The sequence below is a fragment of the Psammomys obesus genome, unplaced genomic scaffold (assembly GCF_907164565.1).
Source record: "Psammomys obesus unplaced genomic scaffold, mPsaObe1.curated_primary_1811, whole genome shotgun sequence".
Taxonomy (NCBI): Eukaryota; Metazoa; Chordata; class Mammalia; order Rodentia; family Muridae; genus Psammomys; species Psammomys obesus.
Window position 1 is genome coordinate 9,840,048 of NW_026591918.1, and position 27,499 is coordinate 9,867,546.

Below are 27,499 nucleotides of genomic sequence, written 5' to 3' on the forward strand. Positions count from 1 at the left end.
GGAAAGGGCTCTGTTCTAAACTCTACATTCTTATCCCCTGCTTGTTTTTATTATTAATGTTTGAGACTTCTTCAAATGTTCTGAACACAAGTCCTTTGTCAGATTCTTGTCATGTGATGTGTCTTTTCTTTAGCCTGATTTTCCTAAAGATGTTTTTATTGACAGTAACTTGAATTTTGATCCAGTATAGCTTTTGTTCCATTTATAAGTTTTGTGGTCACTGCTTTTTTTTTTTTTTTTTTTTTTTTTTAAATCAAGTTCAAGAAATCTTTGGCTAAATGCAATGAAGCTGTTTATGTAGGTTTTTGTTGTTGCTGTTTTGAGTTTGTTTTTGAGATAGGGTCTCTCTTTGCCCAGTTTGAACTCCTGATCTTCTAGCCTCCACCTTCCAAGTTCTGAGATTAGGAATGACTCTCCTGATTGGAAGTTTTGTAGTTTTGTGTTTATGTCTATTCTCTATCTCAAAACGTTTATTCGTGGGGTAGCTTTAGAGGTCTGTATTTTCTAGGAGTTATCTGTTTGTTTCAACAATATTTGGGGGAAACTATCTTTTCCTGTAGATCTTATTATTGTGCCCTTTATTAACAGTTAGTTGGCCTGTGGCCTCTATTTTGTTTCAAAGGTCTTTCCTGAAAGCATCTTTTCTTAGGCCAAGATCCACTAATTGTTGAATTAAGAGAGTTGAGCACTCCAGGTTTGGTTTTGTTTTGTTGTTCTCCTTCCTTTTTTGCTGGCCAGGCAGTCATGGCACAAACACACCCAGTTTAATTACTATGTTTAAAATATGTGCTGCTGTACCTGTAGCCCCAGCTGCTTTAGAGGCTGATGTGTAAGGATCACTTGAGCCCATGAGTTTAAGTCAGTCTGGGTCTGGAATGGGGGTGGGAGTCGTGGGGTGTGTGGCTGTCCGGAATTGAGATTGATGTTAGCATTGAGATGAATATATAGCTCAAGAATTAACCTTGTAATAATGCTGAGTTTTCTACTTTAAAAGAATGCTCTATTTCTCTATTTGTTTGGGTCTTTTCGTCTTTCAGTCTTCTACATCTGTTAGGGGTAATTTATGTTTTTATCACTATGTTTAATGGATATTTGGTATTTTGTTTTCTTGTCTGCTGCTATTATAAAGAGACATCTTTGATTTAACTTTTTTTTATGATTTTTTTTTCCTTATCCTTGCCCCACTCTCAGCAGTTCTTTGGGATTTACTATATAAATAATAATGGCATCTGCAAAACAGTTTTACATTTTATTTTATTTTAATGTTATTTTGTGTTGGGGTCAAGCTCAGGGCCATGTTGATGCCCTGCCATGGAGCTACTACTTCTCCAGCCCTAGTTATCTTCTTCCACTCTGTATGCCTTTTATTTCTTTTCTTGGGTTATTGCACTGGTGGCAGCAGGGATTGGGGTGATGAGCAAGTGGACCTACCTTATCCCTCAGGTACAATGCTGAATAGAAGTAATAAGAATCATAGTCTCCAGCCTGGTCTACATAGTAAGTTCCAGGACAGTCAGGGCTAGATAGAACAATTCTGCCTTAAGGAAAGGAAAAAAAAAAAAAAAAAAAGGAAGAAGAAAGGAAGGAAAGAAAGAAAAGAATAGAATGATACTCTCACCTTATTGATCACCGTAGGTACAATGCTTTCACCATTGAGTCTGAAGTAAAGGATGTTAACAATAGACTTTTCGTTTCAGGTACTGAACAGTACAGTGAATACACTGGCTATGCTGAAACTTATCGTTGGGCCCGGAGCCACGAAGACAGGAGTGAAAAGTGAGTGTTTCTGGTTTTAGTATTGTGTGGCTGAAACTAAAGAAGTATGTGCTTGACTCTGGTGCACTCTGCCCCTTCCAGAAATGAATTATTTTTTCCTTTGTACAGTATATTTTGACCATGTTCTTTCCCCTTTCCCAAATCCTAGATCCTCCATGCCTCCCTACCCATCCAACTTCATGTTCAGTATATCCACCCCGCCCCCGCCCCTGGCAACATGAAGCCCACAAAAACAGGAAAAAACTCATGAGGTCCATTTTCTGTTTGTCAGCTCCTAATGGGCATAGAGCCATAGAGCTTATCTCGGAGTGTGGCTGATATACCTGATAACACTCCATTGGAGAAAAATTATTTACCCTTTCCCAACAGACATCATTTGCAAAGAGCTTATTGAGTAGGAATGGAACTTTGTGTCTACCTTCCCTTCTCACTGCTGGGATTTTGTCTGGTTTGACCTTGTGCATGTCTGGTACATGTTGTCCCAGTCTGAGTTTATATGTATATCAGTCCTTTTGTGTTTGGAAAACACTGTTTCCTTGGAATTATTTATCACCGCTGGCTCTTAGAATTTTTCTGTGTCCTCTTCCATATAGATCCATGAGACTTGACAGAGATTTAATGAAGACTTCCCATTTGAGACCAAGTGTTCCAAAGTCTCTTACTTACTGCACATTATCCAGTTTTGGTTTTCTATGTTAATTACCAAGCACTGAAAGAAGCAGCTTCTCTGATAAGGGTCGAACAGTGCACTGATCAATGGGTATAGTAATAAATATGTCATCAGAGTCATTTATTGCTATGTTCCTTTAGCAGAATAGTAATAGTAGGTTTTACCCTGGGCCTGTGACCTATCTAGTCCCAGGTTCTTGGCTACCTTAGCAATGTTAAGTATAGATTCTGTCTGATGGAGTGGGCCTTAAAGCCAATCAGAAAGTGGTTGATTGTTCCCAAAATATTTGTGCCACTGTTAAACCAATAGATCTTGCAGGCAGGTTGCTGTTGTAGGTCACAGGGTTTGTAGCTGGGTGATATTGATGATTACTTTTCTCCTCTGGTAGTGTGCAGAGTGCCTTCCAGCACCATGATCGCTAGTCAGTAAGGGTGAAGCTTCTAGTTGGGCACCAGCTCGATTTCTCCATGTTCGATGACATAAGTAAGTGTTGTCTTCAGCAATAGGGCCATACCATCAGCTTGTGGAGAATAATCTGTAGCCTCAGCAATAGCCTGTAGTGTTTGGGGGGAATCTATGGGACCCCTTTGACCAACGACTCCACAAGCTTTAACCCATTCTCGGCACTGGAGGTTTTACTTGGTGGCATAAGATGTCTAATTGGGGCATTGTCTCCCCCATTATGTGATAACTCCATTGAGATTATTTTTAAATTCAGTATCTCAGATTTTTGGGAGGCAAAACAATATTGCTATGTCTCACACCAAAGAGAAGAATGAAAATTCCAAGTCTAAGGCAAAAATGATCAGGGCATAGTTCTGCAGCTCTTTGTCTCTAAGCTATAGAGGTCAGCTTCTAAGCCCAAACTTAGAATGAGTTCTAATTAGAGTTTAGAGCCTTTTACTGTCTTATTTAGCTATTCATAACTTTTCCATGTTACCAGATACATGGGGGAATGTATGTTGGGACAATTTGCCTGGTGCCACATACTAGTTGACAGCAAAGCCTGAAGTGAATATTGCCGCTGCTATCCACTTTCTTCTTGAAATAACATCTTTGCTTACTCACTAAATGATATAAAATCTTACTTTGCTAGATGGGGAGGGAAATCACTTTGTGTTTCATTTTTTAATGAAAAAGGCATTCTGGCAAAAGGAGTCAGCTGTATCTATATTACAGTCTTACTATTTGTAATGTCAAGTTCAGATTATGATTTCTTTTTATTTTATAAAATATGTTGTTCCTGTTTGGGTTCTGTTGATGTTAAAAAACCATGACCAAACAAGCTTGGGGAAGGAAGGGCTTATTTATTTGTCTTATAGTTTACAGTCCATCATCACGAGAAGCAAAGGCCAGAACTTGAGGCAAGAGCCAAAGTAGCTAAAAGAGCATGGAGCAGTTCTGTTTACTGGCTTGTTCAGCTACCTTCCTTATACAACTCAGGACCAACTGCTCAGGGATGACATTGCTTAGAGTGAGCTGGGCAATTTAAAAGGTGTCGCACAGACATGTCCCTAACCAATCCATTGGGAAGTTCCCTCTTCTCAGTTGTGTCAAGTTGACAACTGAATTATGACACATGTGCCTGTTATGAAGCAGTTATCTCTGTGGATACGTATTCCCCATAATTATCCAGACTAGCATGGAGTTTTTTGTCTTTAGTATACATGCAAGCTTATTCATAGATGAAATGTTTGGAATTTTATGGGTTTCCAAACTCATACCTCAGGTAGTCCTTCATATTTCTGTAGGTAGTGTGTCTTGTCTGCTTTCTTGTCTAGATCATTTTGAAGATAGTTTTTGTAGCTGACAGTCGCACAGTAAGTAGAAGGTTGGACTGAATGTTATATGTTTTTTTGTAACACTTGATCCTTGGGATTGTTTCCTGTACAATATGGGATAATGTTATAAACCAATGATTTAGAACAGATCTCTGAAAACAAAGATACAGTAAATACCATGGTATTAGGGGAAAACCAAGACCAAGTTTGTTTACTCCCAAATCCTTTAACCTCTGAGGCTCACTATAAGTGATGTACTTGTTCACAGTGTCATCTCATGTTGTCTCTTGATTTATTTTTTTTTCATTTTACTACTCAGCAGTCTACAATATGCATACCTCTGAATCTAAATCTGTAATGATTGCCTGCCCTCCTTTTGCTGGGCCCTGTCATTATGGTTTGTTTGTTTTTAATATCTGAGTGCTGCCAAATGTCAACAGGCTGGCTCCAGCAAGGGTCTTACTTTAAGGCTTCCACCTGTTCCATATCTTTCTTCCCTTTCTGTTCCATCACAGAGATGATTGGCAGCGACGCTGTACAGAGATTGTTGCCATTGATGCACTTCACTTCAGACGCTACCTCGATCAGTTTGTGCCTGAGAAAATGAGACGTGAGCTTAACAAGGCCAGTAACCTTATTTCTGAGTTCATCTGGCAGCTGTCATCTATTTACTGCCATTTTATTAATGCTGAAATTAATGCTTTCTGGTAGTTCTTACAGTGTCAGTACATCTGCTCATAGCTCCCCTGATTTAACAGTTCTGTCAGCTCGTACAAGATGTGCTTTCCATTCTGTAATTGTTTCATTACTGGCCACTGCTGCCAGATAGACTGTTGCTTGATGTTAACCCCACACATGCATTTATCTCCTCAGGTATTTTAATGGCTTTGGAACATTATCATTTTGTAAAACTATATAAAAAGTAATGAGCTATGGACACTTTTGGAGGAGTGAGTATGGATCTGGCACATGACATTTTCTCTACAAGGTGTGAAGATATTGATATTGAATATTTTTTAAAAACACAAATTATGTTCCATTATTGAACAAGAAACCTGTTATTATTTAGTAATCTGACATGTATATGGTGAAAACTCTGATAGTCTATGATGCATAGTTCTGCCTACTCATTTTCTTTCTTTTGCTATCTCAACAATAAAAAGTGATATTCCTCTTGTTTATTCAAATCCTCACTACTGTGGGCTATAATGAATATACTCCTTCATGAAATAAAGTGCTGATTCTATAATGTGAATTTGGAGCCTTAGCAAAGCAGCTCAAGTGATCTTCTCCAGATCACTCTCAGAGCCGAGAAAATTAATTTGGTTCTACAAACCATTTTTAATTCCTGCCGGCGTAGGAGTTGGTTAGGGTATTTTTTTTTTATTAAGGTAACAAGTTTTGTGGTTTTGCCTGGCTACACGTGCAGATACCTACAAAAAAACTTCTGGCAGTGACAGTAGCCTGGGTAGAGACAAGCAAACCGCAAAGGTTTTTTCAGCTCTTAGAGTTTAGTAGGTATTTAAAGATAATATTATTTCCTAGACCATTTGAGCAACTACTCCATTGATAAACTTGTTTTCTAATGTATAATTTATTAGGTTATTTTAATGTTTAGTGTTCTTACGTGGATCTCATAAAGTACTTCAGTAATCTGCTGTCACCAAAGTTGGACCTGTATAACAGATGTTCTTTTTGAGATTTGTTTAAAGTAGTTCCTCAGCTGTCCTCAAAGCCTGTTCTTCTGTGTGTTAGCCTTCTCCACTGCTCATTCCTGACACCGGGGGCCAGGCTGCCACTGACAGATTTCTTTTATAAGTAGTTGTGGACATTTTAGATGCTCTGGGCTGCTCTGGGCTGGTGCTGTAACTTGATGGTACAATACTTGCCTCGCATACAGGAGGCCCTGGGTTATATCCTCTGTACTCAAAAAAAAGGAGAGAAAGAAAAGGTCAGATTTATAACTTGGTTACACTGTTCTAAAATTTCAATGTCAAGCAGTTGCCTTCAAGTCCAAGGTGTTTTATGACAGAATGTATCAAGACAAATCAGCATTATCTTCAAGCTTTGGTCAGGTGTTCCTTGCGTAATTATATCTGTTACATGGTTTTTGAAACTGAAAGATACTATTTAAGCATTTTGAAATAATATGTAAAAGAAAGGTAAAATAAATGTGCTTAGTCATAGTTGTACAACATTAACATAAATTAAAAGATTCAAATTTTTATGGGTGAAGCTTATATTCTTATATACACCTTCCTACAGGGGACTGAAACATTCACTTTTAAAAGAAATTATTCAGGCCAGCAAGTGAGTAAAGGCACTTACACCAAGCCCAATCACGTAAATGTGATGTCCAGGACCTAGGACCTACGTGGTAGAAAGAGAAAAACAACCCTTCACCCTCTACACGTACAGCATGGCCCTCATGCGCTGATACACACATACACACGTGGCAGGAGGGAGATAAATGTCAGTTTTTAAAAAGAAATTGATCCATAATTACATTTTTATTCACTCTATGGTCATAAACAAGTTTCTAAAATCCTTATGGTTAATTGATGCTTTCTACATGTACTTATTCACTAACCTTTAGTTTATTGTTCCCAAAGACATTAGAAATGTTATAGATACGAGAGCTATATGTGTGTACATGTATACGTATATGTAAACATATGTGTGGCATTAGTATATATTTGAATAGGCTGGTGATATGTATCTCCAACACTGAAAACATTTATGTGCAACAGTCGTTCTCAATCTTCCTAATGCTTGACCTTTTAATACAATTTCTCATGTTGTGGTGACCCCAACCATAAAATTATTTTGTTGCTACTTCATAAGTGTAATTTTGCTACTGCTATGAATTGTAATGTAAATATCTGATATGCAGCATATCTGGTATGTGACCTCTGTGAAAGGGTCACATGACCTTCAAAGGGTCACAACCCACAGGTTAAGAACCACTGCTATAGAATATAGAGTACTTATACACTTTATATACAAAGAATGAATCTTGAAATAACCTGGCAAGAGGGGGGATTTTATTTCATTCAGGTCAGTCATAGCTGGGGTGCTGCTTGGCTTATGGAAGTATCTCAGAATTTTTCAGATGACTTGGTCAATGATTAAGCATAAATTAAAATATTTAAGAAATTATAAAAGTTCATAATCTCAGAACATTACAAATTAATTACTTCATAGATACTTTTCAATATTAAATAAAGCTTTGTAAGTCCAGCACTGGAGCAAAAAAGATAACAGATGGAACAGATATGGTGTGCCTTTTAAGTACAGTGACCCTGACAGGATTTTATTATATAGTTCAGACTGGCCTTGAACTCATAACTCTTCTGCCTTTACCTTCTGAGTGCTGAAAGTACAGGCTTGTGCCACCATACCTGAGTTAGATGCATGTTCTTTCACTCACTGCTATATTCACAAAACGTATTATTTCAGCAAAGAATTGTTTTCTAACTCTTGCTGAAAAAGAAGAAAAAAGCAGCAAATAATTTTGGTAAATGTCATTTGTCATCTTAATTTAAAAAATTGTTAGATTTGTATTTGTGTGGTCGGACATGTGTGCCACATGTGCTTACAGAGGTCATGGGAGAGCTCACAGGGGTCAGTTCTCTCCTCCCAACATAGAGTCCAGGGATTGAGCTCCAGTTGCCAGGCTTGATAGCAAGCGTCTTTACCCACGGAGCCACCTCACCAGCCCAGCATCTTAATCTTAAAACCAACTCAGGGGCCAGGGAGGTGATTCTGTGGGCAAAGTGCTTGTAAACATGAGGCCTGGGTTTAGATCCCTAGTACCTACATAAAACCTATATAGAAACTGACATGTGCCTATAACCTCAGCAGTGGGGAGGCAGAGACAAGTGGGTCCCTGGTGCTTACTGGCCCACTGTTGTAGCTGGAACAGCAAGCTCTGTGGTCAGTGAAATACCCTGTCTCAAAAAATAAGGTGGAACAATAGAGGAGTTCACCTAGCAGCACCTCAAGCCTCTACACATTCTCTCCCTCCCCCCATCTCTCTCGCGAACACACACATACACACACACTTAATAAAAACGAATTCAAATAACTTTGGGCTTCCTAAATTAAATTTTGTTCTTTATTAATTATACTTATCTATTGAACAGATATATAAATTTTGGGACAAGGATAAAGAATCACATAAAAGAGAAATAATAGTTGAAGGAAATAATTCTTATATTTCATTATGTTTTATAAGCATAAAAATATTATGTAAATGTTTTAAAACAAAACACGTTAGATCATACTAGTAATAACGTACATAAAATTTTTACATACCAAATGGAAGGTAGGTAGGAGAGTGATAGATTTTTTTTTCTAAATGAAACCATAACACAGTGTGTGTCTCAGCTCCAGCGTCCTCTTTGCCACTGGCATTGCTGAGGAGAGGACAACTGAAGCAGAAATGCTCTAGAAGAGGCCACTCTTTGTGGGCGCCTCCTACCCTGTTAGACCTGCATCAGGGTCCGCAAGTAGAGCTGATCTGAAAAAAAGCAGGGATCAGTCTCACTTGATCCAACAGATACTGCAAAGCTATTTTTAATTCTGGGAGAGATCAGCTGGGTGACATTTTAGACACTGGTGTTGGAAAGATTTGTGATTCCAGCTTGTAAAGTGGCAGGTACCTCTGCAAAGGAAGCATGAGGTGCCAGTGAGCTACTGTATGTGCTCTTCGACTTGTCTACTGAGCCCACACTGATTGCATTTCCTGGAGCCTTCTGGTTAGAAATTAAACAAAGTGTATTGTAGCTGTTTCTTCTCCTCCTGGTTTTTTGTGGAGATCCAAGTTTGGAGTAGGGTTACAACTACTAAATCAAAGCTTAATGGCAAAACCAATTGGTGTTTTCTTCTGATATTTTTAAGTTCAATATCTGGCCATTCATAATCTTAAAATATGTGTCATATTCTTTTTATTTTGGAGTATTAGTGCAAAAGGTATCATTCCTAAGTTTTTCATAAACTTTCTCAATACATAGAACCAGGAAGCCATGAAGATAGCTGATCCATTTTTTAAAATTATTTTACAAATAAGAAAACTCAACTCAGCTGACTGCTTTCATTTTACATTTCATTTCATTCATTTAAAAATAGCAGAAATCAGACTGGTGAGGTAGCTCAAGAGCTAAAGACAATTGCCATCAATCCTGATGGCCTGACTTGGGTCCCTAGAATCCACATTGAAGAAGAGAACTGAACTTTCTCCAGTTGTCCTCTGACCTCCACAGGAATAACTTGGTGCTCACTGGCATGTACATTACAGACAAAATAAATAGGAAATAGGATAAAACTGTGCTAATATGTAACTATTTCAAGGACAAAAAAAAGCCATCGTAATTCTCCCTTTCAAAAGGATGTTTTTGTAGGTCTTTCCACATAAAATTTAGTCATATAAATGTACCTAAAGGTAACCTATAATTATATATTTTATCAGACGGTATTGGGCTCTCTTGTGTTTATAATTGTTTGGATTGATAAGTCCTTACTTAATGACTATCCTGGTTGTGAATGTTTACTGATTCCATAGTCTTTTCTGTGAGGCATAAGACATGTGTCAAGTGTCCCACTATACAAGGATAGTTAGGAGTTTATAGAATGTATTATGATTGAGCATAGGATAATTTTAAGACTCTTTAGTAATAAAACTTTATTCTCTTTTCCAAAAAAAAAATTAAGTGTCTTTTTAAGAAATCACAGAATATCAGAAACTTCTGTATTAACTGTGTATTAGTTTAGATTGAACAAGTATGATAGGTTGACTTCATATGAATAAGCAATTCTCCAAGAAAAATAATTATTAATCTGGGGAAAGTATATGTTTACATGATAGTAAAACATTTGTCTTTACATTGTCTTTACTATTTCCTGGCTGGTCTCTAGTTTTTAATTCTAGATGGCAGTATTTTTCTTTTGTTTTTGTTTTCAGTACTCCCCTTTGCAACTGTCAGTAATCCAAGGTTACCTTTCTCTTCTCCCCTCTCTCTTCCCTTTTCATCAGATCTCATTCTAGCATATAGGTGTTCATTAATCTCCTTATTCTTTTTTTTTTTTAATTACAATTTATTCACTTTGTGTGTCCCAGCTGTAGTAGATCTCCTTATTCTTTTGGGGGTATGAATACTTTCCTCTTTTTGACTTATTTATTAGGGTGAATAAATTACTATATTGTAGCATATCTGCAGACAAACAGTCATTGTATGGCCAGAGCTCAAGTTGTTTTTTCTCCTGCCAGTTTCCTCAAACACTCCAGCTGTGGTGGGGGAAAAGTAAAGTATTCAGCAGTAAAGCACTCTAGAGCACTCCTAACAACTTTATGGAGTGAAGACTTGATAAAACTTCTGAGATTGCTTCCTTTTCTTATCTCTTGGCCACCAATGTAAGTTTGGTTTCTGCTGTGAAAGAAGAAACACTCTCCTGACCTGAAGAATGGCTGTCCCTGGGAAGACCCCCTAAGGGGTTCGGGCAACTAAATTTAGTTGGCCCTTCGTGTCTCTTGGGTTCTGCATCTATAGATTCAATGAAATGCACATTGAAAACATGTTTTACTTCATTCTGAACATGTATAGGTTTTTTTCTTATTACTTGCTATTTAATACATGTAGCAACTATTTGCAAAGCTAGACATGAGTTAAGCTCTTTAAAGTATACAGCAGGGTTGTATAGGCTTGTGTGCTCTCTTAAGGAAGTGATAAGAATACCAGTAGATCTTGGTATCCATAGTGGTATCCTGAAATACTCCCCTAAAGGATACTGGGCAACTACTGTACTTCTGAATCTGCTTGACTTTACCAGAATGAAAGCATTTTACACTTAGTCATTCTAACCAGTCCTTTGAATATACTACTATGTAATTCTAGTCTAAATCATTTATTTGTAGAAGTTTTATCGGGTAATATTTGATAAAAGCCACTAAGTGTATAGTTTCCATTTCAAGAGTTTTTGTTTGGCCATTTTTTCAAGATCACTTTTCAAAAAAAACGTGTGATCCTTTATGTTAGATGTTAGTTTTAATAATTTGAATGTTTCAAATTGTCTATCATTAACTATGCTCACTAAGATCACGATGGTCATTGCAGTGACTTAACTCCCAGTTATTTAGAAACTGTTTTAGAGCTTCTAAGGTCTGCTAGTCCAGACATGCTAGGTTCAACCATCCATCTCCAGTACTCTAAAGAGACAGGTCATAGAGAAAAACAGAAAAAAGGAGATGTGTTCAGTGTGACCTTGCTGGGAAGAGAAACAAATAAAGGTCCTAACAAGAGATGTAGCGTTAAAGGGCGGGGGCTGAGTATAAGCAAGCATTCCTGGTCCCACCCATCATTGGCCCATTATTGTCCTAGCACATCTGTCCTGCAGAGTTGTCCAGTGACCTGTCAGAATTGTGTGAGTTTCCTTTTGGGAGGCAAGTTCACCTTTAGGGATAGCAGGGCTTCAGCCTTTCCCTTCCTCTAGCAAGAGATTTCTGGGAAAGTTTTAAGTCTTTGGGGTCCATTGTTTCAGTAGTCTAATGACCAAAAGGAGAAATACTGGTGTCTGTCTTTACAGTGTTGTCTCTCCTCCAGAATGATTACAGTAGTGGAGAGGAAACTATTCAGATAATATAAGGCAAAACCATAAACTTGGGAGTCCAAGAACTCTTTGTTTAAGCATGTTAGGAAAAAGTGACAGGAAACGGAGTGGCAGAGTTGTGTTTATTCTGACAGAGGGTTGCTCTCCCTCGTGTTCATATAATGAATGTCAGATTCTTCATCTTTCAAGAACCTGCCAAAAAACAAATGGAGCTCCCCCATGTTGTTGACCTGAAAGGGGTTTTCAGAAGCTCAGTGCATCTGACTATGCAGGTAATTTGTCAGTTCTTATATAAGCTCTGTACCCTGATATTGAACAATGGTTCAGCAACAACTTATAATTAGTATCTATCAGGATTTACAGCTTAAAATGAGGTAGAAAAATAGCCTTGTTAATCCATCCAGAGAGTGTATAAAATATAATTTTCTATCTTTATGGAGACTTTAGAGAACAACTTACTATATTTCTACATGTGGGGCTTCATAAAAGTATCTTTCTTTGCCCTTGCTTTTTCTCTAGGGATTTTCATCCTTTTAGATTGGCTTAGTATTACAGAATGTGTAAATTTTTTTTTCTGTTTTTTTTTGAGACAGGGTTCCTCTGTGTAGCCTGGACTCACTTTGTAGACCAGGTTGGCCTCGGACTCACAGCGATCTCCTGTCTCTGCCTCCCAAGTTCTAGGATTACACCACCATCCTGGCCTTGTAGACTATGTTTTTGTCTTTGTTTGATGCCTGAGATAACATAGAGGAGATTTGCTTGACATTAAGCCTCTGTAACTAGTCTGATAGTTTCACAAAGCTAAGAATCCTTAAAAGGCAGGAAGAGTGACTTGGCTAATAGCAAAGAAATAAAAATCAGAAACTTCAAGACCTTAAACTAGGGCTTTCTTGTATCCAAAATCAGCTTTTCATTTAGTGCCTATCTAGCCAGCATATTTAGGATATATGTTTCTTTTCTGGGGTTACTAGCAAATGCTTAAATGTTCTAGGTTAGAACAGAGCTGTAAAATTGGAAACTAGGACTGAGAAGTCTTACAGGTCATTTTGATCTCTGCCCTCAGGAGCCAGACACAGGAGGATTGGGGGTGAGGGGTGGGGTTTAGTGCAGTCTGCACTAAGATTTTGTTATAGAGTCTGAGAGTCCTTTTTAAAGCTGTAGTTCTTAGTCTAACCCTAGCCAATTCTCCTTTGGCTGAATGTAGTAAGGTCAGGGGTTAGGTAGTAAGGTACTGCATACAAAACTGACTCTGACTCTTCAAGCCCAGTGACGCTCTGGAAGAACCTTGACACCATGGAAGTAGGAGACACTGATCACAAGTCTACACACGATAGTTGTAACTCCTGGTCCTTTGCCACGGGGCTCTGAAATCTAGCTAGTAGTATTATTTCTGTTGGTTTCATCTGAATAGAGAAACTAAGAGGTGTATTGGTTTGAGGGATTTGATTTGTCCAACATCAAAGCAGTTACATCCGAACAAATACTGGAATTTTTCAGTTCTTACTCTGTCCCATATCTTACTCCTTTTCTCCATTCTTCATTCTATTTTGGCTCTAAAAATGAGAACAAAAACTTGACAGTGGGTGCTGTTCGTGTCTCTCGCTCATGTGCTGTGGTATCTCTTTCATCCTGCAGGCTTACTGTGGGTTTCTTCGTCCTGGAGTTCCTTCTGAGAATCTTTCTGCAGTGGCCACAGGAAACTGGGGCTGTGGTGCCTTTGGAGGTGATGCTAGATTAAAAGGTAAGTCAGTCATTGTAGGGAAAGGTAATAGCTTGCTGGCTGAGGATGGGAGAGTTGGACAGAGGAGTTAGTCTTTACATCATAATTTCTAGTGTTTTGATATGAGATAATAAAAATCTAAGGATGAAAAAACACTTGACACTGTCCTCCTTTTTCTTGCTGTGTTTGCAGGAATTCTTAGCTTCAGTTACTATTAGCATGCAGATGTTGCTTATCTCTTTGATTAACTAGTTCCAACAGTGTTCAGCTAAATGGAGAAAGGTCAGGGGGAAGAAAACTGTAAAACCAACTCTGATGTTTCAAACTAAAGTGTCCACCCAGCACTTTGCTCACTGGAGTGTCGTTAATGGGCAGTGCTATTCACTGAACTTTATCCACTTGCTAAACAGATGGACCATCTGCTCTGCTATGGCTACTGAGAATACATGGCAACTGAGATGTGGTCCCTGTCTTGACAGTCATAACCAAGTTATGAAAGAAAGGCATAGGCAAATGCAGCACATGTTGGCTGATGCTCTGATAAATACAGTGCTGGGGGAGCATGACCTAGGGGAGCTTCACAAGTGGCACAGACCAGGAGGCATTTAGATACCCAAGAAGAATGAGACATTGCAAAGCCTATTGGCGAAGCTATTAATCCTTTACCGTTACAGCATCTGCTTGCTTTGAAGTCATTAAATGTAGAAAGTAGCATTGTCTTTAGCAAAGGATGACCACTGCTCCATTTCATCCCAGTTGCTCTGACATGGTACAGTTCTGATACTTAACCTCCTGAAATGAGTACAGGTTAAGGGGTAGTCTTCAACATGACTGCCTGTACATTGGGCTATAGCCACAGGGCTGAGGGGGCCCCAGACCACCTGCATTTTTCCTCCTGATCCCTTCAAGCTCAAAAATTCACTAAAATAACTCTCAGAATTATTTTTTTATAGTAATTAACAGTTTATTTACTTTGTATCTTAACTGTAACCCCACTCTCAGAATTCTTAACTTCCATACTTTGAGCAGACAGGATACACTTAGGGGTAGGGTCCATAAGACAAATGGGAGCTTTGACAACTTCTCCCAATAGTGTCAAATCACCTCTCTGTTCTTATATGCCGGTGTGTTCAACCAGAAACTTCTGCTCACTTTTGATGCTCAGGTTGGGTTTTCATGACAGCGGCAAGCTGATTAAACCATTACCCATATGACTGAACTCATTGTCCCTAGAGGTCATTTTCTTAGTTAAACTTTCTGTTGCTGTGCTAAAACACTGTGACCAAAAGCAACTTGGGGTGAAAAAGATTTCAGCTTATACTTCCCACATCACAGTCCATTGTTGAAGAAAGTTAGGGTGGAAACTCACAGCAAGAACCTGGAGGAAGAAACTGATGCAGAGGTCATGAAGGAACGCTGCTTCCTGACTTGCTTCTAATAGTTTGCTCAGCCTGATTTCTTAAGGAGTGGCACTGTCCCCAATGCGCTGAGCCTTCCCACATCAGTTTTTTTTTTTTTAAACCGCACAGACTTGCCCATGTTGTTGGGGGTATTTTCTTAAAGAAGGGTTCCCTCTTCTGTTGACTCTAGCTTGTGTCAAGTTTCCAACAAAATAAGACAGTTGAGGTTATCTGAATCACCTCATTAGTACAACAAAGACCAAGGCTAAAGCAGTTCCAAGTGTCTCAGTGCTCCCTCCTGAGTTGCCAGGGCACAGTAAGAGCAGTCACAGCAAACAAGCAAGTAACTATAACCTTGACAGTTAAGCTAGGCATAGGTAGAACTCAGCTTATTAGAATAAAACAGGTAGGTCTGCCACAGTATCCCCACAGTAAAAAGTTTGTTATTCTCATAAAAGTGGCACATTCGCTGTTTTGAATCCCAGAAAAATACCATCAAGTATGTAAACATCACCTAAATTCACTGTCAACATCTTGGTGGCCGTCCATTTAAATAGCTTTGTGAAAAAATTCTGTGTAGCCATTTGACGTGATGCTTTCATACCATAATTCCATCTCATAGCCCCCTTTATAAAACTTACGCTCTGATAATATTCATCACCAAAAAAATATCTAAGCTTATTGCAAGTAATTACAATGGCTATGTATTAATTCTGTTCTGCATAATACATATCACAGTTCAGAGAGTCTCTACTCAGTTCAACTGATTTGTTCGCTACTTTGCTTTAAGTTGTATATAATTACCTTCTTAGGATAAATTTCCTCAAGTAAGATTAACTCCTTGAATATGTGTCCTTTGTATTTTGATACTTGATGTAGATTGTCTGAAACTCTGTAGGATGAGCCTTAGGAAGGTGAAATATATCAGTCTCCAGTCATTCTGATATTAGCAGTTTTCATGTTTTTTGCATAGCCTGCCTGTGTAACAGGCATTTTTCTCAGGTTTGGTTTTTGCTTTGTTTTCCCACGTATTTCAGCTTTTTGGTTGAATTCCATGTTAAGTTAATTTTTATGTGTTCATGTTTTTGTGACGTCTTTAAAATAACCTTTCCTGTCATTCCTTCCCCCCATTTTAAAGATCACTGTATTTCCTTCAGGTTCAAAACAAAAATTGCTTAGTACATATTTTTTGATGTTTAAAAGTCAACAAAAGAATTTGTGAGATTTATTTTATGAAATTCTTTATCGTCTTGAATTTGTTTGAGGAAACCTGTTTTTCACTCTAGCCTTATTGATCTTATGACAGATACTTCTTTTTCTGTTTTTCTCTTAAGTAAAACAAATGACTAGATTCATGTCATCAATCCAGAAAGCTGGTCTGCCACAGACTGTGGTCATTTGTGCTGGACAGTGAGAAAGCTTTATAAATGTGTTCATTTGTTTCCTTTTCTTTGTGGCTTAAAAATACTTTCTCACTGAAGCCTTGCTTGCACCATCAGGATTGTGTGAATCATGTTCTCATTATTGAGATTTAGACTTAGGAGTTACTCCAGCTCCCTCCCTGCACTTGCTTGAACAGTCAGCCGACTGCTAGTCACCCTGTCTTTCAGTGAGGTATAGTTACCTACACCGTGATTTTATTTAGTGTTGTTTTCTTACTGTGTCAAACCCAGGGACTTTTGCATAATAAGGAAGTCCTTCCTATACCACTGCTAATGCTTTGATTTTCTAATACAGAAAAATATGTAGGGCATTTATGAAATAAAAGATTACACGTTAAACCACTACAGAAATGTGTTGAAATGGAAACATGTCTTTGTATTATTCCTGCTTAGAGGGAAAATGAACTAACATATCGTGTGCATCATTTTTAAAAATTAAATTATGAATGTAAAACAATACACATACAAATTTGAGGGTTTTTATGTTTATCTGTGTATGTGCAAAAATTAACCACAACTTCATCTAGGTGGGTAATAGAGATATAACATTTTCTTTTTAGTATGTGGGTTTTTGTTGTTGTTGTTGTTGTTTTATGTATTATTTTTGTAACAACAACAAAAACTTACCAGGTATTTCATGGAGAACACAAGCATCTACAAATCCTTAAGCTTGTGTTTTCTTAATTAAAAGTAGACACAAGTGTTTCTGAGGTATGTGTTGCCTAATAATACACAAGTTTCACAGTTTACAACAATTCACTGTTAGCTTCTCTAGTTGTACATTAGTAGAATCATTTTGTTGTTGTTTAATCAATTGGGATTTTTTTTTTTTTTTTGTAGGGTTTCACTATATACCTAGCAGCAAACTTTGATCCAGGCAGGTCTTGAACTCATGATCTTGCCTCAGCTTCCCAAGTGCTGTTATTAACAGACATGTGCCACCGCATCTGATCTATTGCAAAAAAAAAAATAGAAAGAGAATATTTTCAGTTTTTTCCTTATGTTTTGTTGTTTGTTTGGTTTTTGTTTGTTTGTTTATGTTTTTGAGACAGGGTTTCTCTGTGTAGCCGTGGCTGTCCTGGACTTCGTAGACCAGGCTGGCCTTGACCTTACAGCGATTTGCCTGCCTCTACCCCCTGAGTGCTGGGATTAAAGGCATGCATCACCATGCCCAGCTTTAAAAAGAATGTTTTTATCTCTTAATTCATCCAGTATCATTTATTCCAACTGCTGCCCCAGGCATCCAGCCTTAGAACTAATGAGAACAGGGGCCTTTGTGCTGGACCCCAGTGAGGCCTTCTGCCCTCCTGCCTGGAAGACACGAGAAAGTGCCTTTGATTCTGAATTTTCCTCCTGGGAATACCTTCCTCACAGTGTTTCTTTACACATTTGATAGGAAACTTGCTTCAAATCTTGAACTTAATCTTTTCCCAAACAGGTGATTTGTGATCTATATCACTCTCATGATACTAGACAACAGCAGTAAGCCGCAGCTGTCAGGTACCCTGCTGTCGGGAGCAGGGAGGCACACAGCTAGCCCTCCACGATGATGTGACACTAGGCTAGGGTGTTCAGTAGGCTGGATGATGAAGTGCATTTTAGGATGTTTCTAGTAGAAATGAGTTTATTGAGATGTGGGCTGTCCAAAGTGTGGTACAGTCAATACCCTAAAGTGCCCTTCACCTTGGAGTTCCCACTTAGCTGTTAAACTTCTGTTAAAGTCTTAAGTGATTTATTTGTCCCCACTTGTATGGTGACCCTGACTTTTGCCATAACTTTTTCAAAGGTAAAACTGTTTTGTCTCTTTGGCATATCTGGTCGCACTTCATAATTTTGTAGATTATTTAGTCTTGAGTAGAAGCAGCTTTGTTTGTTTGCTTTATAAACCTTTTTATGATTTTGTTTTGAGGTAAGGTCTCATTATATAAGCCCTAGCTGACCTGGAACTCATATGCAGATCAGTTCTCACTAGCTCAGAACTCACAGAGATCCACTTGCCTCTGCTGGGTGTGCTACGGCAAATAATCTTTTTGCTTGTTTTTTTTTTTTTTTTTTTTTTTTTGGTGTGTTTTTTGTTATTGCTGTTTTTTTGGGGGGTTTTGGGTTTTGGTTTTTTGTTTTGTTTGTTTGTTTTTGAGACAGGGTTTCTCTGTGTTGCCCTGGCTGCCCTGGATCACTTTGTAGACCAGGTGGGCCTCAAACTCACAAAGACCCGCCCGCCTTTGCCTTCCCCAGTGTTGGGATTACAGGTATGTGCCACAGTGCCTGCCATTGTTGCTGTTTGTTTGTTTTTTTTTTTTAACATCCCACCAGAACAGAATTTGAGACTTCTGATAACAAATACTCCAAACATCCCTGGATATACATTGTCATTTAAAATTTCATCTAAGCATGAGGGCTACAAAAAGACCATTGCAGGAATGTTGGAGTATTCCTACTTAGGGAAGGCTGGGAGAGAAACGGAGTGTGTGATGTGTTCACCAATCATGGGCTCCATGAGATGTTTCTAGATAAAGTTCCTTTCTTTTTAGGCTTCCTACAGTAGAATCAAAGAATAAAGATACTGTTTCTGCTTTAAGAGTTTATTTTAACTTCTCTGTGTGACTTAATTATTGCAGACATATTGGCACTTGAAAAGGTGTCTCCGAAGAGTGTAGAACTTATTCCATGTCTGAAAGATCCTGTCAGTGAAGCACTCATCTTTCTGATTTTTTTTCTGCTTACTTCATGAAGAATCTGTTTTTTGTTTTTTTGTCAGTGTCTCCTTATGTTTTCTTATGTATCTTTACTATCTCCATAAAGTATTTACTTGCCTTATAAGAGAATATTACATTGCTAGCTTGCTATACGACAGAGTATCTTGATGTCATAGTCTGGTGCAGTTTTTTTTTTTTTTCCTATCCTTGAGCCTTTCCTCACAAGGGATTCACAAGCAGGATATGTGCAGCATTTCCACACAGCTGTTTGTTATTCACTGGCCTCTGAATGCCCTTGAGGCTCTGTGCACTCTTTTCTAACTGTATCTGTACCTGACTAGTTCCTTCCACCTTCTCAGTTTCCACTTGAATGTTATCTGCTCCAGAGGATCCCTATCCCCTGCTCCAGCTGTATATGGTGGGTCTTTGTGGGCACGGGATCAGTGGTAGAAAGAAGAAGAAAAGCTTGACTCTAATGTGGTTATCCTTTCCACCAGGAAGGAAGGAAAGATCTTTCCATTTGAGTATGTGACCTCTCTTTTCACCTAGAAGGGGTTATTCATGTGTCTGAGGAGGGCCTCATGAAACTGGCCTTATAAATGATCCTGGAATCAGCTTCTCCACCTCTGCAGCAGATATATCGGTTCCTTCTGGGGCTACTCAGTATGGTAGCTCCATCTCCTTTCACCAAGTTGGCAGGGACCAGAACTACATAGTTACAGGCCTAACAAGCAGTGCAGCTGAATGGCTAAGATTTTATTTGTTTTTCTGTTTGTTTGTTTGTTTGTTTGTTTGTTTCGACAAGGTTTCTCTGTGTAGCCCTGGCTGGCCTTGAACTCACAGAGATCCCCCTGCCTCTGGCTTCCGAAAGCTGGGATTCAAAGATGCCACCACTTGGCATTGGCCCAAAATTTTAAAAGGACTCCATAGTTTAAGAAAAAAAATCCCAGCTGGGCGTGGTGGCACCAGCCTGACCTATAGAGTGAGTTTTAGGATAGCCAGGATTACACAGAGAAACCATGCCTTAGAAAACAAAACAAAACAAGCAAACAAAAAAATCCCATAGAAATACTCTAGTTAGACCAATATGGATGCTCTTCCATGCATGAGACCAAATGAATATAGCCACTAAATGTTAGGTATATATCTTGAGGTTTCTGTTGGGTTGCTTGACATATTAAGTGAAGGGCTGATGAGATACAGAAACTTGATCTACATTTATTTTCTATTTGGCCATCGTTATGTCCGTTTAAATCAAACCTAAATAATGTCTTTCCTAATTTCTTTGCTATTTTAGAATCAAGATGGCCAATCTCAAGCCAGGCATGAAGGGATATATACATCTTATATATTCTATATATCCCATCTTATATATCCCAGTATTCTAGCAGCTGTGACATGTGAATCAGCAAACCAAGGCTACATAGGAGACATTGTCTCATAAACAAAAGGAGGGAAAAAAAAACCTGCAGAAAAATCATTAATCAGGAATGGTAATGGGGTAGTGCAGAGAGTCATTTTCTCCCATGCTGTGGTTGACTTGACCTGGTCACCCTTTAAATTCTGGTTGTAAGCATCGGGAGGTGAACCCCTGAAAATAGATGGACAAGTCACCTCAGGTTTTTGATACTTTGCTTCCTCAATGGGAGCAGACCACACTTCCCTTTCTCAGTTTCCCCTGAGTAAGAATACACAGAACAATTCTGCATTTTTCTTTTTGTGGCCCTGTGTTTTGTATGATGCTGTAAAGTCAAGGATGTAAGGAGTGTTTGTTGTCAGTACCCACAAGATGCTGCTGAATTTCTGGGTCTGGGAAATGGCTTACACACTTTGTTTCATAGTCTGCAACTTGATGCTGATCAATCAGGTGTCAGAATCATTGCATTTTCTATTTTTATTTGTGTAGCTACTCTTTGTTTGTTTGGTGAGACTGGGAAGCCGAGGTTTACAGACTCACAAAGGAATACAGCATGTAGGTGTCAGAACTGAAGTTGGCCTGTCTTCCTCCAAAAGTAGTAGATGCTCATTACCATTATATTTCCTATTGTGAGCTAAGAATACGTTCAATGTGTTCTGGTTCTAGGAGATGGTCCTAAAGCGCCATCAGGTATGGCATCAAGTTAAAGTTACTTGTTGTATAAGCACACAGTAACCTAGTAGGAAGTTCTTTTTGTTTTTCTAGGTGACATACTGAGGCATAGAGAGTGGGTACCCAGCCCGAGATCATACAGCTATCAATTTGCCAGTTCCAGATTCAAACCAGGTTTGAGGCCAGTGAGTGCACTGCATTGGATCTGAGTCTAGATATGAAAGCCAACACGAGTGATGGTTAATCAGTATTGTCAACTTGATGGGCTCCAGGCTTACCATGAAAACAAACCTGGGCATGTCTGTGATGGGGTTTCTAGTTTAGGTTAAAATGGGAAGACTCACCCTAAATATGGACAGTACTGTCCAATGGTCTGAGTACTGGACTGAATAAAAAGGAAAGCAACTGAGCACCAGCATTCATCTCTTTCTGCTTCTTGACTGAGGGACCAACGTGAGCAGCTGCTCCATGCTTTAGCTGCCACAGCTTTCCTACTGTGATGGGCTACTGTACTCTCAAACTTAAGCCAAAGAAACCTTTGTGTCCTTGGCTTTGTTAGGTATTTTATTACAGCAGTGAGGAAGTCATACAACATTGCAGGTGGAGTGGTGGGCTTGAAGAAAGACTATTTAAAACAGATAAATAATAGACTAGCAAGGTGGAAGACGGGGACAGAATGCTCGCTAATACTAAAGAGTTGACCTAGGAGAGTACTTTTTGGTACAAACACCATCTGTGTACCTTGGGATTTACAAGCAGAGCTGGAGACTGCCAGAGCAACCAAGGGTATGTGAGCACTTAGAAGACTGAGTTCGCCAGAAGGCATGGGCAGTGCTTTCACATCAATCCTGTTTGAGCCTTCTTGCCAGAATACACTCAAATAATGTGAATAAACAACTTAAGGAAACCTGGTGTCTGTCCTGTGATAAAGTCTGCCTGGCCTTATGCAGAATTATTTTGCGTTGCAGCTTAGAAGCAATGAAATGGGTAAGAGCGTGGGGCTTTTGAGTCAGAAGAGAAGGTTCAAATCTCAGCTCGACTGCATTCTTACTAGGTATCCTTGGACTATTACTTAACCCTTCTCAAAATGGCAATAATGTTAATTATCTTGTTCTGCTGTTGTAAAATTAAATGAGCTTATCCTTAGAGTTCAAGCTCTGTAATAGCGGTACTACTAATATTACATGTTAGTGGCCTCAAGCACCACCTGTGGTATGAGATTTTATTATCTGACCCCCATTTTGGTGAGACAGGGTCTCTGTGTAGCACTGGCTCTCTAGGAATTCGATATGTAGACCAGGCTGGTCTTGAACCTACAGAGACACATCAGGTTCTCCCTAGTGCTAAGGTTAACAGCATGTGCCACCACACCCAGTGCCATCTTACCCATATTTGCTTGGCCCATTTTCTGTAACAGGGCACAGTAAATTGTGTTTTCAGGTTATTCATATTTGTTTGTTTTCTTTATGGTGTAACATGGTTGCCAAAAAGAAAATTAAAACCAAGCTCCCTACAGGTTAATTGAAGTGATTATTTTGGCACCTGTGTATGTCTGAGCTAGAATTGTATGCTTTTATATCAGACTTGGCGTCTGTCCATGTAGCCCATTACATTTATTCTCATCTGACTTATGTTGCGAGAGTTCACTTACAACATGAAGCTTCATTCTATAGGTTTGCAAAGACCCTTGGAAATGTCATAGATAGTGGGTGCTATAGATATTGTCATTTAAAATACTGGAGAGATGGCTTAGTGGTTAAGAGCACTAGCTAGTCTTTCAAGGGACCTGGGTTCAAACCCCAGCACCCACATGGCAGTTCACTGCTGTCTGTAACCTTAGTTCCAGGGGATCCAACACCCTCACACAGATATACATGTAGGCAAAACACCAATGCACATAAAATGAAAATAAAATACTTTGTCAATGACTTAATGATGTATTTAAAGTCAAGATTAGTTTATTTTCCTATAAATTTCATTTACAGTAGTTACAGTCTTAACATCTGATACAAGTAGAAAAATTCTAACAATGATTATGGAATCGTAACAGAGTTTCTAAGGATCATCTGGTTCAGTTCTGTTGTATAATTGAGAGAAAATAAGACCAGTTGAGCTAAGCAAGTGGCTGGATGTAGCTAGCAGAGGCTGGGACTGACTTGATCCCTGCCTCTGTATACTCACTGGTCCAGCATATGCCTGTGCAGTGCAGTCACCAGAAGTAAGCCTTGTGTGAAACAAGAGCAACTGACGAGGCCTTTCTTAGCATTTAGAGCCAACTTTTCATTCTCTCTAAAAAGTAGAATATGATATGTTTTGGTAGAGGAAAATGACAATTCATTAGTTTCTGTTTTTAAATGCACTTTAAGGTTAATTAGGAACCTTTTTAAACTAGGTATTCTGAAGCTTTAATGTATGCATAAGTTGGTTGAGCAATTTTAATTAAAACTTACCTTTGTTTTGAAATTAATTACTTTCAACCTTCTAAGATTAATGAGACCTAGTCATGGTTTCTCCCAAATTGTAGATACTCAGTAAATATGGTTTAAACAGCAAGACGGGACTTTGATAGTATTTTAGAATATTGCATGCATTATCAAAAATAATAATAGATAGGCATGGTAGTATACTCTTCTAATCCCAGTATTCAAGAAAGTCACTGAGGCAGGAAGATTGTGAGTTCAAGGCCAGCCTGAACCTGCTTGGTTGTTTCTCTTTCCTTTCTTCTGTGTCCCCATTATGCCAGATGACCTCATAGATAATAAATCTAGCCTTTTCTCTCCAGCTAGCGTCCAGGACCAGATGTACCATTTCTTATGTGTCTTAACGTATTTGAGTCTGGAGTATTTCCAAAGTGTTTTACAACACTGACAGGCTTGAAGTAGACAGTGTTTATTGAGTCTGGGACTGCAGCAGTGGGACTGTCTGGAGGCGCTTGAGAGCACTGGACGCCATTGATGGTCTTCATTCTGATCACCCAGTGAAGGTGCTGTCCAGTGACTCCAATGTATACTTACCGAGGTCTGGCCCTCTTCCTTAGCCTTTAATGGATCATGAGAAGACACTACAAAACAGAACTTTCTCTAGAGGTAGCACCCATACATTAATGCTTGGAATTGTATTTGCGTGAATATGTAAAATACTCATGTACGCTTAAAAAAATCATAACTATAGAAAGATATCCTTCATAATGTTTCAATTGTATTCCCACCTTCTCTTTTACGAACTAAAACCTACATAACTAGCATAAGGGTGTTTGTTGTTTCCAAGTTCAGCTTTGCTCATATTCAAAATAAATTTATTGGTTGAGATAGGGGTTGAAAAGAAACTTAATTTCTAGAAACGCACTTCAGGTTCAGAAATTAGTAGCTTTGATTGGAGACAGTGGTTCTTGGTTGTTTTTTGTTTTTTGTTTTTTGTTCTAGTATACCAGGGAGTTACTCACTTGGCATCTTCAGTAATGCTGACTCCATGTGGCAGGGACAGATAGGTGTGAGCCAGAGGGGTGCAGATGTGCTTAACTGCTTATGTGGGGAATGCTTGTTCAAGTCAGTGATAGATAACATCAGAAGTTCCAAACAGGGCTGTGGTACACAAGCCCAGTGAGTATGTAATAAGACAACAATTAATAAATCAAGCAAACATAAAAATAATTGAAGATTAATAAAAGTAATTATGTATACTACCTTTATGCCTTGTTTTGCTGCTTCAAGCGAACTTTCTTTTTTGTGTGGTCCAGAGAAGGTGACTGTGAAAGACTGCTGCAGTTGAATGTTATTCTCCAGAGCACCCCTGACATGCCATAAACTAGATAATTTATGTCATCTTGTGTTCACCATACCTAATCACTTATGATTTGGATTTGTAAATCCTTGGTCTAGGAGAAAGCTGTGGCATACCAGCTGCTGTAGCTGGTTGGGAGAGCTAACGGTGTATTGGTAGGGCTTGCCCTGATATAACTGCTTGTTCTCTTTGTTGCAGCCTTAATACAGATACTGGCAGCTGCTGCAGCTGAACGCGATGTGGTTTATTTCACCTTTGGGGACTCAGAATTGATGAGAGACATTTACAGCATGCACACTTTCCTTACTGAGAGGAAACTGAATGTTGGTGAGTAGGGGATCGTCTTGACACTTGGTATCTAGATGGATGTGTACCATCCAGGAGGAGCACTAAGTCCCAATGGATCATAGTAAGAAAGGCTTAGCTGGGCCAGGGGAGTGACAGAGCACGTAAGCAGGCAGCTTTTACAGATCTGGTTTTTGTTTTCTGGCAGAGTTTCAGTCATGATATTGACTTAAGTTTGTCATCTTAGAGTGAGGTCTCTGGCTAGGCATGGTGGTATGTACAAATAATCCCAGCCAGTTGGGAGGGTCATCAGTCCAAGGCTAGCCTGGGATAGTAGTGAGCCTGCCTCAAAAATTACAAAAAAAAAAAAAAAAAAAAAAAAAAAAAAGGGAAAAGTAAGGAGCTGGAATTAATAACCATTTTTACTTTTCTTTATATGGAAATATAAAGAGAGTGTGAGGGTATGCAGAGTGTACATCTCAAACACATGTGAGAGGAGGGGAGAAGGCGATAAATGCAAACCTGACAGCCCTCAAGCATTCAGTCTGAAATTCATGAGAATGCAGTGTGCTCGTCAAGTCTGTTGCTCCCCTGGGAACTGGGTGTGCAGCCTGGTTGCAGCGAACTCAATGGAGAAGACATGGACAGTGGATCATGGACGGCCGACTGTAATCATAGCCTACATAAAAGTGTTGAAGTTTATGTCAGGAAAGCCTAGCCATTAGAAACTCATACTGTGCTTTCAGAAGCCCAATCTGTGCTTAACACTATTTAAATTAAAATAACAGGTTTGGTTTTTGTTTTGAAGTTTTTTTTTTTCATCAACATAACTTAATGTACAAATTGTTCTGGCCTTTTACTCTCTAGGAAAAGTATTTAAGTTGTTGCTACGATACTACAATGAAGAATGCAGAAACTGTTCCACCCCTGGCCCAGACATCAAGCTTTATCCATTCATATACCATGCTGTGGAGTCAAGTGCACAGACCAACGACCAGCCAGGACAAAAGACAGGGACCTGAGGAACCAAGTGACTAGGACTTCCTCTCACCTCTGAGAGACATCCTCCTTGAACTGTGGGGTGTGACCTATGAACTCACTTAATCAGATATAAATGTGTATATAATCCACATTTGTAATCAAGATGCAGTCTCTTCTATATATGCAGCTGTCATTTGTACATCTGAGCTCCTTTCATCCTGATTGACATGGGCATGATTTCTTCCACTTTTCTTCTCCTTCAGTCTTTATTCTTTGATTTTTTTTTTTTTTTTTTTTTTCCTCTTCTTTATTTTGCCAGTCAGATTTCTTGGGAAACCCCATGAAAGGTTACACTCAGCTTTTAGGTCTCTTTCTTCCTGTCAGTGACTCATCCAGATGCCAATGAGCCTGGAGGAAGGCAACATCCAGAACTCTGAAGTGGGGTTTTGCTACAGATGTCCCGTGAGCCTGTCACTCCCAGCCCTTGTTAGGCTTGCCTTCTCTACACTTTGAATTTTGAAAATTTAAAAGTTGAAGTTTTTCTTATGTTACTTAATGCCAGTGTCTTAGACTAAAACTATTTTCTATTTAAGACAAATTGATTTTCAGTTACTCTTTGAAACATCATTTCTATAAGCAACGGTTTTTTTTTCATCCTTTTCTCCAGATCCATTTCTGTTGGCATTATTTTAGAAAATGTAGAATAAAAGGATTTTCTTTATATGGTATAAAGAAACCAGGTTTAAGAGAGTTGGGGTTTTTGTTTGTTTCTTGAGACTTGTTTTCCTTTTGCAGTTAGGATCAATGTTTGTTCTGTGATGTTTAAGGCATATTCATGTCACCAAAGATTGGGGACTGGAAACTTCACACTGATTTGTACATACTGAAGTTTCTCTGGCAACAAATCTTAGAGCTAATAAATTTTCTTTAATAAATCATTTGTCAGAAACTCCCATATCATTTATATTTTATTTATACATATAAACATGCTTTTTAATTGTTCTGCAGGAGCACATAGAATCCAACTGAGGTAGGGGAATAATTAGGTTTGGCCTTTATCAGAGCTCTGTTTAAAATCTGTTATTCACATTTGTATTTTTAAAGCTATCAACAAGGTAAATGGTAATTGATGTCTTTGAGGTTAATCCGGAAACCAAAGTCAATCTTAAATTAACTGATTAGAATTTAATCACAAAATACTTTTTCAAATTTCCAAAGTAGTCTGGTTTGCAGTCTAGCTGTCAGGAAAACCCAATAAAAGTCATCCTATTATG

General features: G+C 38.7%; 1 protein-coding gene across 5 annotated transcripts in view; it reads left to right on the plus strand.

The window, feature by feature from the left end:
- Positions 1-27,174, plus strand: part of Parg (poly(ADP-ribose) glycohydrolase) — a 105,382-nt gene extending 78,208 nt beyond the window's left edge. For all 5 annotated transcript variants that reach the window (XM_055612334.1, XM_055612330.1, XM_055612333.1 and 2 more), the window contains 5 exons: positions 1,698-1,776; positions 4,743-4,851; positions 13,468-13,573; positions 25,158-25,286; positions 26,112-27,174. In XM_055612334.1, the coding sequence (XP_055468309.1) occupies positions 1,698-1,776; positions 4,743-4,851; positions 13,468-13,573; positions 25,158-25,286; positions 26,112-26,266 (578 nt within the window). In that variant the 3' untranslated portion in view covers positions 26,267-27,174. The remainder of the gene's footprint in view (positions 1-1,697; positions 1,777-4,742; positions 4,852-13,467; positions 13,574-25,157; positions 25,287-26,111) is intronic.
- The last annotated feature ends 325 nt before the right edge of the window (positions 27,175-27,499 follow it).